The following is a 14,524-nucleotide window of genomic DNA, read 5'->3' on the forward strand; positions in this document are numbered from 1 at the left end:
CCCAGTGGCATAGCACGTTAATTTCAGTTGATTCTCTCAAATCGAGCATCATTCCTACACCTTTTTAGATTACTGAAAACATCCTCCCATGGGGCATTTTGCCACCAAGCAGTCCGTCCGACCTGGCACATACAAACCAAAATGACCATTTGCCTTAGCAAAATACGCAGTTCCAGAGCACTGTTCTGAGAGCTATTTACAGCTTAGTTTGATACACTTGAGTCAACCAGAACTGGTCAGGTATTTTGGGAAGAATCCTCATGGCTTATTCCTTGACAAATTAAAATTAATCCTGTGTCTTTAACCCATTTTATGACTTCAATGTCAAATAAAGGATGATAATTGCATGTATTCGTTTTATTTGACAAATATTTACTGAGTCCATACATATTAAAGGTTCAGGCCAGTGGTTGGTTTTGTTTTTTTTTTTTAAAGAACATTAACAAAATATATTGCTTTAACAACAAGGACCAAAAAAAACACAAAAAAACCCTCAAACCCAAAAGGTGGTTAGCCCCTGTCAGATCTCCCCACAGACATATTTTTTTAAATTACACATAAAAAACGATTAGAAAGATAGTTGTATGACCAAGAAATAGACTCTTAACTCTAGAGAACAAACTGATGGTGGCCAGAGGGGAGGTGGGTGGGGGATGGGGGACATAGGTGATGGGGATTAAGGAGGGCACTTGCTATGAGGAGCACCGAGTGATGTATGGAAGTGCTGAATCTCTATATTGTACACCTAAAGTGCTATAACACTGTATGCTAACTATACTGGAATTAAAATTAAAAAGTTAATAAAATAATACAAAAAAAAGATAGTTGTATGGCCATTTATTCCCAAGGATGACTGTTTAAGCAGGCCTGTAGGAAAAAGCAAGACAAAACCCTAATTATCTCTAAGAGTGGACAAGGCAAATGCTAATACTGTGAACTTGGAATTTCTTGTTTCTTACTGAACAGCATAAACAATCTCCAAATTCATGAAGTGATCTCCAAATCTCAAGTCTGAGAAATGTTGTGTGAGTCTCTCCCGTCCCACACTGACTTGTCTATTTTTGTTTGAAACAGAAGCGATCCTCACACACATGGCATACGCACACGCATGTCCCGTGGTCCTCTTAGGCACGTCTCTCCCCATCTCCCTCAACAATGCCTTCCTCCATCCACACGGCTCAGAACCCACTCCCCCACCCAGCCCACGGATCTCCTTCCAGATGCCTCTGCTCCTTCCTCTCTGTCCTCGGTTTCAGACCTTCATCCCCAATGGCTTGATCTACTGCAGTGGCCTCCTACCTAGTCTCACTTCCATCTGTCCTGCCCTCTTTATAAAAACCTAAAATGCCCTTGAGAAAGTGATACGCCATTTCTCCTTTTCCAGGCTCACCTCTTCAAAAACTAGATGCTGGAGAGTATCTCCATTAGAAGGCAGTGACCACAAGATGCCCAATTATGGCGGGAAGAGCTGAGTCTCTGCCGTCAGAATAAGGAGACTAGGCTGGCTCAGGTCCCCGCTTGGCCAGCAGCGGGCACAGGACACCTCTCTGCGCTAGTTCTCTCGAATGCAGGACAGTGAAAGATCAATTTCACTGGAACCTGTAAGAATTTACACAGACTGCATATATGATGTCTGTTAGGCCAAGTCTGGCACATAGTAGTGTTTAATAAACGCTTGGTGTCCTGCCTCTCACCCACATTCCAGAATCAAACCACAGTTCAGGGTTCACAACAGGAGGGACTAACTGAATTGAAAATTCTTTCTAATCCCATACTGCTAAAAAGCGGACATCCTTAGCCCATTTCTTGTTAAGTCTAGACTATTCGATGGAAATAGATTTTTGCTTTACTCTGCATCAAAGAGCTGTTTTACAGAAATTCAGGCTGGTTTTCCTCTAACTCTGACTTCAACAACTCTGATGACAGAACAGCCACATCTAAAAGGGGCGGGCAAGAGGGGGCGGCGTCGGAAAGAGGGAACTTCAAAGGGATTTAATAAGATTCCACTGGAGTTACCATAGGTCCAAGCCTTCCTTTCTCTAGCACAGTCCATTGAAGAGCTGGAAGGAGGACCTGCTCAAGCGAGGGGGTCCTGAGCTGGTCAGGCCATGAGGTACATCACCAGCACAGCGTCCGTAGAAGCCAGGGTACCCTGTATTTGTGAGTTCTGAACACGGATTTTCAAGTTACAAAGAACAAGATCTTCATCTTTTCGCAGGTAGGGAAGGCTACCATTTGGGTGACTTCTTTCCTAAGGGATGTAAGTAAAACAGTGAGGTTTCCCGCGTGAGAGAGAGAGAGAGGCAAGATCTGGTGCAGGGAGGAGCCGGGCTTTGTTCTCATCAAAGAGGAAAAGAATGTAGGGGGAGAAACTAATGAGTTACTGCCAAGAGATTTAAACACGGATTATGTATCTGCTAGAGAATGAGCACAATGGACTGTTGGGGCCAGCCTGTGGTGAAAACTTTTCCCATTATGATCGGGGAAGGCAGAGCCGGAGCGCCTCACCTTTCAAGGGCTCTGTCCCCCAGGAAGTGTACGGGGGAGGCGTCTTCTCAGGGAGGAATCATGAATGAGAGACCAAGCTGGGGCGGTTCCCGGCCAGCACCACCTTAAGCCCATTTGCATTTTCTATGGCAGCTGCAAAATGTTTACTCCTCTGACAATATCTGGTGCCTTGGAGTCAACAGCCTGGAATTTACCACCTTTCCATCCCAGAGTAGCCTGATGGCTCTCTTTAGGCTTCAAGAATCACCTGGTCCAAATCCACAGGCTTTGTGATGCCCAGAGGTACACCAGGGCCCTGGCAGACAGATAAGAAGATGGAAAGCCAGAAGCACTAACACTGCAAAATCCCTGAATTATCTTTAGAGGGAAGGGCTACGGAGCGGAGCCTCTCCCGCCCACCTGCCTAGGTCCCTTACCTTGTGACGGTAAAGACGAAGAAGGTGGCCAATTTTTCTGGCATCCCTGAGCAGCTAGAAGAAATATTTTGCACTCTTCTATAATCTGTGCTCTGCACTCTAAGAGAAATCATCAATAAATATCTTTTGAGTAACACTTGTATGCAGGGTTCTGCTTAGAGCACTGGGAGTGAGAACTCAAAGCAAGTACTGGTTTTTATAGATCCTAAATCTTGTAGAAACTATCAGAATACAAAGTGTAAAAAGGCATTTTACATTGCAAACCCATCTATACAAGGGCTGCATTGGTATGCCACTGGGGCAAAAACAAAACTATACAATTATCAAAAGGAAAGTCTGGCAATGGTGGGGAAGGAGCAATTAAAATGCATTGATTTTCTGTGGGCCAGGCACAAGTGATAAGCATTTGATATGCCCTTTCACTTCATTTAATGCCTACTGCACTCCTTTGAGGTAGGTATTATGATATCACAAAAGGAATGACAAAGGCAGGTCTTCGGAGAGGCCAGGTAACTTGTCCAAGATGGCACAGCCCAGGCGAGGTTCTAACCTGCATGTCTCTCTGAGACTTGCTGGGATTTGCTCAGAGCCCGGTTCCAAGGTGGATGGCCCGCAGGAGCGGGTGGGCGGGCTCCAGTCCTGGTCTGGGTCAGCCGCGTGGGGCTCTCAAGTCTGGCTCCATTGCACGTCCTCTTGTGCGTGGCAGAAGGACCTGCCCGAGGTACCAAGGCTCATCAGGCACAGGCCCACAACAGAGTACCTTGTCTGACTTCTCGTCTACCAAAGGGGTGGGATTCTGACAGGTGGGGAGGTAGGGGAGAGCTGGGGAAGCCAGCACCACACTTGAAGAGCTTGGGATCTTTAGATCTTTCTCATTTTTCTGCTCCCCAGACTTCTCTCTTCCTCCTGAGGATGTCACAGCTGCTGCGTCCAACAGTCCACCTGCAACCAGCGGGGGTCCACTCCACAGCAAGTGCAGGGAGGCAGAAGGCTGGGCAGGGGGCTGTGGGCCTGAGGAACTCACCAAGCTGGCCAGAACACCCCCCTCCAGTGAGGGACTCTGCTGGAAAGTTTAAAAGGGGGAAAGTCTATGTGCCTCGGTTTCTCTATAAGCTGAAAAGGGGGTGTGCCTGTCAATTTCTAGCCCAAAAGAATCCTAAGATTAAAAAAAAAAAAAAACAAAAAACCTCTGCTCTCCTTATAGTTAAAAAAGAAGCCCATCACTCCCAAGCTCCACAATGGCAGAAGGAAGGGGGTAGGGAGAGGAGGAGGAGGAGAGGGAAGGAGGTGGAGAAAACTGCTAAAAGTCTTTTCGTTGTTTTCTTCTGAATGGGTCTTTTTCCCCCATTCACATTTACTCCTGCCAAACTAGATGGGGAATGTGTGCTGGGGGGTGAAGAGAACTCAAATTTGTCACAGAGATATGGGTAGAATAAGCAGCTGCTTAGCAGACTTTGACCAAAACTTTCCATTCAAAAGCAGATAAACACACAGTGAGCATGTCTCAACTTGGGACTATTGTGATTAAGCAACTCAATCTAGAAAGATAAGGATTAAGAAATGTGTCCAAATGGTTTATGGATGTTTTTTCCACATGACTTAAAAATCAGAAGGAGTTAGCAATTAACTAAATTTCTGATGCTTCTCACACTCTTTCCACACCTTTCACATATATGGCAGGGTCTCAAAGATGGTTTGACAAATAATGTGACATGGGCCTTACATAAGAAAAAAAGGTTAAGAATGTGATCAGAGGCTCTAGCCAAAAACATGTGATTCTACAGAACAAGGACAGCACTTTGGCTCTCGCGTGGAGATTTATACAAAGGGTGGGTGTTGCTCTCATTAATTCAGTGGATAAACAATAGGAGGAAGGTCCAGATGATTTGATGGACAGCTTTTGGAAATGATCTTCTGCTTGGCAAAACATTGCAGTGATAATTTTATTCACACGGAAGGAAATGCAAAGAAGTGTCACTAAAACAAGGGAGGTAATTATAGGGCATGAATCAAAAAGCTGGATGACACAGAATAAAGAGTAACTAAATTAGTCCCATCACGGTCTTGAAATCCGAACTTAACAATTTCAGGCGAAAAACCTGACCTCTCCTTTCTGAGTAAGAAAGCCAGGCATATTTCCCCTAATGTTTTGTTTCCAACATAACAAAACCCATGCTATAAAGTGGGACTCCATCCTTGGACTGCTACAGCAGCTCAACAGACTCAGAGACAGAACATCTCAAGAGCTGGAAGGGAGAACCTTGCAATTCCCTAAGCAGTAATTCAATCTCTCCAAAGGACCCCGGCAACTGGTCCACTAATATCCCCAGGGGTAGCTCGTTCACCCATCAATCCAAACATTTACCTGTCAACCCAAACATGCATCCAACCCCTGCTTTGTGTCTGGCACAGTGTTAGATGCTGTTCTATCCAGGGAGAGCTTCTTTAATTGAGCCCAAATCTTTCTTTCCGTAACTTCAACCCAATGGATCCAATCCCTCCCTAGGGGAAGCTGAAGATGGCAGGCATGCTGACCTTCTGAAGGCGTTCTCCAGATTACACATCCCCAGCTCTTCCTTGCCCCCCCCCCCCCCCCCCCCCAGCCAGCCTGACTGCTTTCTGCATCATCTCAAAGTGCCCTCCCATCTGGACAGAAACTCCCCAGTGAGGTCTGATCCACACTGAAGGTGGGAATTACTGGCCATCACATCACTTGTTCAAACACTCATCTTTTATTAATACTATCTAAGACTACCTACAACGCCCTTTTGACCAACATGATTCACTGCTGATATACTAACAGTAAACTAATCCTTCCCCCCATTCTATCTTCCTCAAATCTTTTATGAATGATGGGTTCCACTATTGCTAAATCTAATTATATTACACCTCTCTGTTTAACCCCCCTCCTTTTTTAATCTATAAAATCCAGAAGTATTTAGCTGTAATGGGAAGATGAGGAAAGAGGAGGCTTACACACAGCACTGGTGGGTTTTTATTTTCTATTGTGATGAAAAATTTGCCAATTTTACACTGCTGCAAAACAAAGAATATGCTGCCTGTTGCTTCACACTGTACATCATTGATTTCAGGCATTTTTGACAGTTCTTTCATATTTCGAACACAGAGATCAATTTCTCCCCCTCTGGGAAGGTGAGGAGTTTGACAAACATGCAGAATGTAGGTCAGCCCCACTTTAGAGACACGGCCTAGCGATGCCTAAGATGCTCTGATGAGGAATCTGCCCCGTCCTCCAGTCCTCCTCCAAGCCTCTGGTCCTCCACTGGCTCTTTGGAGCAGCAAATAAACAGGAAGAGAACCGGGCAAAGACCCCAGACTCCTGGTGGGTCCATCGACACCTCGACCTTCTAACCAGGAATTAGGGACACAGAACCTCTTCGTTATCCATCATCTCAGGAGTTAGGTTGACAGAAATGTTATCAGTAGATTTTAAGAGCTCCTAACACTTCTGCTATTAGAATACAAACCAGGGACTGAGGGCACCCAAGGAGATCAGAGGACCAAACAGTAAGTCTGTGTCGCTCTCCCAACCATGAGCTTTACTCAGCACCTGAGTAAAAATGGATGTCATCAGCCCTGCTGCTTCAACATTCAACCTTCAAAGCGCGTGGGAAAACAGAGTGAAATTGGATGACTGGGCGCAATATTCACACGATACGCCTAGTACCTAAGTGCCAAAGATAACGGGCTGTTTTCCATTTAAATAAAATAATGTAGGACCGAACGAGAAGGAAGTGTACAAAGAACAGCATAATGAAGGCAAAAGGCTAAGATTAAAAATACTCTGTGACCAACTCAGAAAATATAATGGAAGTCAAAAGATAGTATGATTTGATATGCAAATAAAATTACAGCCAACTAATGGATTTTCAAAGCTCACACTGTAAATGAGCACTGTTTTTCTTAATATGCAAGAGTGAAACCCTACAATCTTAAGCCTTTTCTACTCCCTGTCTTGCCAAATTTTTAACAAAATAAACTTTATATTCGGAAGTACCACCATTAGAAAACCTTGTCATTCAATCCAATAGCTACTTTACCACATTAATTTAGCATATCCTTCTACATATTAAGCACAACGAAGCTTCATATTGATTTTTTGTAAATGTGTATTTTTTAAAAAATTACTCTAAGCAAAAAGTTGCAATTTAGGCATACTCTTTCAAAATACATCATACCTCACTCACCCTTTTAAATTAAATGTACACAGATAAGTGTATTGAATATGAGAATTTAAAAAACTATTTACAGTTTCCGTCAAATATATTGCTTACAAGTAAATATTAGAAATGTAATTATGATGCAACTGATCTAAATCCTCACATTCTTTTTCATGCTTGGCCGAATTAAAACTTGCAACGACACGACAATCTAACAATTAAACTCCTTTAGTGCAAGTTAAAACTGATCTTATTGTGGTTTTACAGTTCTTCTGCCAACGATTAAATGCACACCACTCTGAATAACTGGAAAGAAAGATGCCTTATAAGTTAAAAAATTATTGGATGCTATCCAAGCAATGAATAAGCTCTTCCTTGCTGTGTGCAAATTCAGCATTTTGGTGGGGGAATTAACACAGTTATGTTAACAAGCTTAAGATTCTAAGGATTTTCTAATCTTCTAATTGTCTAAAAGGATGAGCTCCCTAAACACCTCCCCTTCCCACCTCCTCCCAGTGCAAACCCCCATCCGCCATTACCAGTTCACTCCTTCAGCCAAAGCTCTCTTACCTGGCGAGGAATCACTGATAATTTCATTAATTTGAATATATACTGACCACTCTGTACAATTTCTCTGCCCTGCAGGCGCTTAAAAAAATCATAAAGAACAAGCTCAAAGCACATGAACAGGGCAGCACTGCTGAGTCAGCAGGAAAATCAGCCATTTTCATTAAGACCCTCAATATCAAAAGGCCAAAATCTTTGGAGAGGCCATTAACGTATTTTTCGTGGTTCATTAAATGGCTCTGAAGAGGCAAAAAGAAACATAAAGAGTTAAATGACAAGTCTGAATGTCCAGGATTTTATTTTTATTTATAGTTATTTATTTATTTATTTTTAAAGTAGGCTCCAGGCCCAGCATGGAGCCCAACATGGGGCTTGAACTCGTGACCCTGAGATCAAGACCTGAGCTGAGATCAAGAGTCAGACACTTAACCGACTGAGTCACTCAGGCACCCACCCCAGGATTTTCTTTATTTAAAAAAAAAAAAAAAAAAAAGTGAGAGCAACAGACACTGTACTGTTTTGACTCTGCAAACTTTAGATAAATAAAGTCATCCAAAAAATGATTCTTTAAACTTAGATCATCTAAGTCTTGTGGATTTTTCTAACTTTACACGTATTTGGCCACAATATACAAAATATAAAATATGCTGTGATTATTTTTAGAGTGAAGATATTTAAATGACAAATGAAGGTAAGTTATGGAACAAAAGTCCCCTCACTCAGGACTCATGTTTAGCTAGATCCCCACCACGGCTAACCTACCACATAGACCAGAAGCATACAAGATGCTGAGGTATCTTTGCACATACCAAGGAAGCATGGAACTACACTGGCTCTGGCTCCTAAATGGGTTTTACTTTATTCAATTTCCCTTCTTGGGGAGCCTGGGTGGTGCAGTCAGTTAAGCACCCAATCCTTGGTTTCGGCTCAGGTCATGACCTCAGCATGAGATCAAGCCCTGTGTCAGGCTCCAAGCTCAGTGCAGAGTCTGCTTGGGACTCTCTCTCTCTCTCTCTCTCTCCCCCTCTCCCTCTGCCCCTCCCCCCAGTGTGTGCTCTCTCTCTCTAAAATAAATCTTTAAAAAAAATTCCCGGGCGCCTGGGTGGCTCAGTTGGTTAAGCGACTGCCTTCGGCTCAGGTCATGATCCTGGAGTCCCTGGATCGAGTCCCGCATCGGGCTCCCTGCTCGGCAGGGAGTCTGCTTCTCCCTCTGACCCTTCCCCCTCTCATGTGCTTGCTCTCTCATTCTCTCTCTCTCAAATAAATAAATAAATAAATCTAAAAAAAAAAAAAAAAAATTCCCTTCTCTGAAAACTGATCATCCAGGAAACTCTCCATAAACCATACTTTTTGATTAATTATAAAACCTGTTCCTACCTACAGTGAGAGATGATTAAAATGTTTCTTCTATAAATTGATTTTGGATTGGTTCCTATACCAGAGAAGGTATTACATAAGATCCATCCACATACATACTTTTTAAAAACAACCTGTTGCCATAAACACTGTTATCTGACAGCCGCTGTTTACAGGGCACTAATCTAGTTGTAAAGTTTAAATGTCCCCACTATAAAACACCAAAATCATAAAAGTTGGGGCCTCCCACTGGCAAACTGTCTATTTAACCATCAGATATGGAGAAAGGTTAGAAAATGAGAATTTCCTAAAAAGTTGGTGGGAGTATAGATTGGAACTGAGTGTAAAATTGGAAGGCAATCTGGCAATATCTATATCAAAAGCATTAAAATATGCATATCCTTTAACGAGAAATTCCATGTGCAGGAAGGAGGGGCATATGCAAGATAACCATTAAAATAGACAATAGGACTTTTCTGAAAGACTGCAGGCAAGAAACCCAAATATACCATCCCTCCCACCTGTTCCCAGGCCTAGAGTCTGAAGGCCACACTGGCCATGGTTGAGAGTCCTAAAGAAAGCCGATTTAGCGTGCTCAGCTGGAGTTCCCTGAGCTCAGCCCTGGGGACCTTACAAAGCAAAGTTGGGTGCCATTTCACAAAAATAAAGTTCCAAGAACTGTAATATCCAAATAACAGGCATGTCCCCTCATGTGGCTCCGCGGATCCTACAGAGAATGAGGTAAAAGCAAGAGCTCCCAATAATCAGCCCTTCAGACGCAGGGTCATGATAAGAGACCTAAAGTCAGTCAGTGAAGTGCTCAGTGCCGCGGTGATCTGATTTTTCATTAGACCAAAAATGCCTTGGATATTTAAAATTGATAAACTCAACTAGCCTGTGTGTTGGGGGCTACTTTTTCTTCAACGGCAAAGTTACAAAGACAGCACCGAGTTCCCGGGCACCCTTCAATCAGTTTCCCCAATGTTAAGAGCTTGCATGATTAGGGTACATTCGTCACAACTAAGGAACCAACACTGGTTGGTGGTACATGACCATCAACCAAACTGCATGGTTTTTTCACATTCCACTAGTTTCTCCCCCATGTCCTTTGGGTTCCAGGAACTCGTCCAGGATATCACGTTACCCATTCAGTCTCTGGCGTCTCCCTAGCCTCCTCAGGTCTGTAACAGTTTTCCAGACTTTCCTTGCCTTTGATGACCTTGACAGCTTTGAAGAGTGCTATTCAGGGATTCTGTAGAGTGCCCTCCCCACCCCCGCCTCGGGGACAAAACTATCGTCTGACGTTTTTCCTGTGATTCGGCAGGGGTTATGGACTTGGGGGGCTCGGTGGGGAGACCACAGAGGTGAACTGTCAGTTCCAAGACATCATATCAAAGGTGCTTGCTGGCAACCTCTGATCATGGAAGTCAGCTTTGATCACTTGGCCAAGGTGGTGGGTGCCAGGTTTTCCCACAATAAACCTCCTCTTCTGCTTCCTTCCATACTCACTCTGTGGAAGCAAGTCATTGAGTGCAGCCACTTGGGGTGGGGAGTTAAACTCCCAACTCCTGGAGGGGAGGAGTAGCTACCGAGACTGTTTGGAATTCTTTTGTACACGAGATTTGTCTCTATACCCATTTACTTATTCCATCATTTATTTACATCAGTGTGGACTCACAGATACTTACTTTATGTTTTGGGTCATAACCCAACAGTTACTTATTTTCCTCCTCAAATTGTCCCAGTTTTGGCCCCTGGGAACAATTGCAGGTAGGCTCCTGTATGCCCTCACCAGGCCCCCACGGTTTTGTTTTTGAATACCTCCTTACTTTCTCCATATTTTTACCAGTGAAAATGTCTTACTAAGAAAAGGGCTGTTACAGGTGAAATTGTCTGTGTCCCCTCCCACCAAGTTTCATGTGAAAGTCCTGGCCACCAGTACCTCAGAATGTGGTCATTGGAGGTCAAATTCATTAAAATGAGATCATACTGAAGGGCAGGGCCCTCTGCCAGTTTGACTAGCGTCCTTATACAAAGGGGAAATCCGGATACAGAGAGCACACCAGGACCGCACCACGTGAAGACGAAGGCAGGGATCGACGTGATGCTTCTACAACCCAAAGAATGCCAGTGACCGCCAGACGCTAGGCCTGGAACAGATCGTCCCTCAGACTCAGAAGGAATCAACCTTGCTGACACCTGGATCTCTGACTTCCGGCCTCCAGAACTGTGAGAAAATAAAACTTCTGTTAAATCACTCAGTTCTGGGGGCGCCTGGGTGGCTCAGTCAGTTGAGCGTCTGCCTTTGGCTCAGGTCATGATCTCAGGGTCCTGGGATCGAGCCCCCGTGTCGGGCTCCCTGCTCATGGGGGAGTCTGCTTCTCCCTCTCCCTCTGCTCTGCCCCTTGCTCATGCTCTCTCTCTCTTTCTCTCGAATAAATAAATGAAAATCTTTAAAAACAGTGTTTTTAAATTATTAAAAAAAAAGCCACTCAGCTCTTAGTCTGTTATGCCTAATGTCACTGAGCTCTGCATTTCAATCACAAACAATTCACAGCTGGGGTGTCAAATGAAACAGGTACAGAGGGACAGCCTAGCAAACATCCAAAAGGGCACACTGGAACACGGCGCCCGGAGTCCACGAGCTACAGTATCGAGCAGCGTATCTGGCCACGAACAACGTCCGGGGCAGCGTTTTCAGATGCCTCGTTTTCCCGGCAGTTTTCGGGCAGCTGCAGCTCGGGGCAGAGCTACTCGCCAGGCACACCGGCAAGCACAGCACTGACCACCCATCCAGCGTAAGCACCACCTTCAGCATGCTAAGTACCAGCCCTGCCAACGCCCAGCACTTCCCAGGTGCCCACACGGCAATGCTGCGAGGGGCTGACAGGTGACCCCCGCCTCACGGCACACCTGCCAGGTATTGCCAAGCCGGCATTTCTGGTCCCTATTTAATGACGTGCTTTGTCCCACGTCCATCCTCCCTAAGGCCCATCAACAAGTGGCCCTGGGGACTTAGAAGTGAACTACATACCACACTTCACTGTGAGCTATCCAAATATTGTATGGTCATCCAGTATTTAGGATCTTTAGCACAAACGCACACACTAGAGGATCCTGGAGCAAAATCTAAGCTCTGCGAGGAAGGGACAGTCGTCCCCAGGACAGAGAAAGTGACCCGTCCTCAGACTGAAGACACGGAAGAGAGAGGCTAGCTAGAATCTGATACGCTGTCTCACTCCACATCCAGTGACCTTTACGGAGGTGAAATCTGAGCGCCCGCATGGGTAGATAGAGAAACTTTTTTTTTTCCTTCAGTCACCCGGGAGAAGAGGAACTGGAGGTGACAGAGCAGGATCTGAAGTAGTCGACTGGAAATTATTTTCATCACAAAAGCTCTGGTTTGTCTGCATTTTTATGCTTATATTAAAAAATCAAATGAAGTCATTAAGCTTAGGCCAGCTCGGAAAGCCTCTGCCTGAGTCTGCAAACCCCAGAGCTCTGCCATAATCCTTCAAATTATTAAATAATTACTGCGTTTCCCTTGGGGTCACATTTGGCAACAAAATACTGTCTAAATGAACCAATGATATGACCCAGTGAATAACAGTTATGTTCTTAACGTCCTAGGAACAAAAGGCTATGAAATACTTCCAAGATACAAACTGGGGAGGAAAGTGAGGGTTTTCTGTGGGGTCTGGAGGGTGGGGGGCGGAGGGGATGGAGAATGACAAAGGAACGGGAGAATCTGGGGAAAATTCTAATAATGAGGGTCATCGCCTCCCCTATCAACCTCGGAGATCAGTAATTCTCCCATCCCAGGTCCCTTCCATCTCAGGCGTAGCTACAGCCACAAGGAGAAAACCAAGCATATGGCTCTGTCCTTCTGGACATTTCTACAATGTTGGCTGGGTTGCTCTGGAAAATCCCATTTTATCTCCTACAGCTATATGACCTCAAGTTGTCATTTCCAATAAAGTATGCTTGCGCTGATTTTTATGAACACAGACAAAAGCTGCTACAACCTTTTTTTTTTCTCCCTCAAATCTTTCAAACCAACTGTAGTTGCTATGTAGGGTTATTTGTTTCTAAGGCAACAGCGTATATCTAAGTACTAATGGCCTGTCCTTTTGCCAGGCAACAAGCAGCCTTGTGATGCAACTGCACCTGTCTCGGCTACGCGTTACTATGGAGATGCTCCAGTTGCTATGGCTACCATCACGCTAATCGCCTAGCAAAGGCAGACATACAGCAGTCTTCCCCGAGAGCCCAGCTGTTCCTCCACGTCTCTTGCAGAAGACTGATTGTCTAGGGCCTGTGATGGAATGCTTCTCAACTAAGATGCACAAGAACTTCATTAATGCAGTTTCAGAGGATCACCTGGTGCTCCCCTCTGCAGAGCAAACACCAGACAAGGGAAAGAATCTGCAAAGAAGTGGACTATAAAATCACTGAAATCTATGAATCCACGCCATCCCTCACTGACATAAACTTGTAGCCCAAGGATAAGGTCTCTCAACTGGGTGGTTACAATATTAACACTTCTTTACATTTAAAAACGAAAAAAAATTTTTTTCCAGGAGTGAGGAATATATTTACAACCCTGGCACTATGTGAGATAAAATCGATTTTAAAATTTGTATCTGTGTCATGTGGCTATTTTTTTTTTGGAATCTAACATTAACACCTTTATTTTATTTTATTTATTTATTTATTTATTTTTAGGGACAGGCTTCCTACTCTCCCCTCCAATTACATCTTTGTAAAAATGGCACCATGACCTCACTGTCTCAACCCAAATGGGCATGTGAGGGGGAATGAAAGTCTCCATTGTTCTCTGCTGTTCTCCTTGAAGAGGCAAACACCAAGTAACCACAACAAATGATCACTCTGGAGCACCGTCTACATGGAGACCAGGAATGACAACAATCAAGTGAGTCCTTCAGCGAACACCTGTAGACGCTCTCAGTCAGAGGCTGGGAAGACCGAAGCGCTTACCTGACTCATTCCTGTACTTCTATCCCAACAAACCGTGACGCATGGAGATGTTAAAGCTGTCAACTTTTCTTGGTAAATGTTTCTACCCAGGAAGACAGTATTTCGCCCACTGTGAAGCCTTCTAAGCACGTTCCTCCGAAGCAGCCAGAAGCGGTAAGGTTTGCAGGAAATACAACAGTGGGTATACCTCCAATAATACCTCATTTCTTTCTCATTTACCTACAGTTATTTTTCATATCATACAGCCTATTAAACTAGTTTCAGTGCCTGTCTCCACCAAAATAATGCAACTTCAGTAGATCAAAAAAAAAAAAAAAAGGAAGTCTGAATTGCTTACCTTTGATATGCCTGAGGAGAGGCAGGAGGTGTATTGAACACGTGTGAGTATGGGTGGTAAGGTGTCTTTTTCAAAGCCTGAATTAGATTTTGTCTATACTCTGGGTCTATGCACCACAATGACCCTTTCCCAATGCTCTGCAAAGAAAATTAAAACATAAA

General features: G+C 44.2%; 1 protein-coding gene across 8 annotated transcripts in view; it reads right to left on the reverse strand.

Annotated features, from left to right (window-relative positions):
- Positions 1-14,524, reverse strand: part of FOXN3 (forkhead box N3) — a 386,804-nt gene that overhangs the window by 152,851 nt on the left and 219,429 nt on the right. For all 8 annotated transcript variants that reach the window (XM_032405758.1, XM_032405762.1, XM_032405756.1 and 5 more), the window contains one exon: positions 14,364-14,500. In XM_032405758.1, coding sequence (XP_032261649.1) covers positions 14,364-14,500 — 137 coding nt within the window. The remainder of the gene's footprint in view (positions 1-14,363; positions 14,501-14,524) is intronic.

This window comes from Phoca vitulina, unplaced genomic scaffold, assembly GCF_004348235.1.
Source record: "Phoca vitulina isolate PV1807 unplaced genomic scaffold, GSC_HSeal_1.0 scaffold7, whole genome shotgun sequence".
In the NCBI taxonomy this organism is placed as follows: Eukaryota; Metazoa; Chordata; class Mammalia; order Carnivora; family Phocidae; genus Phoca; species Phoca vitulina.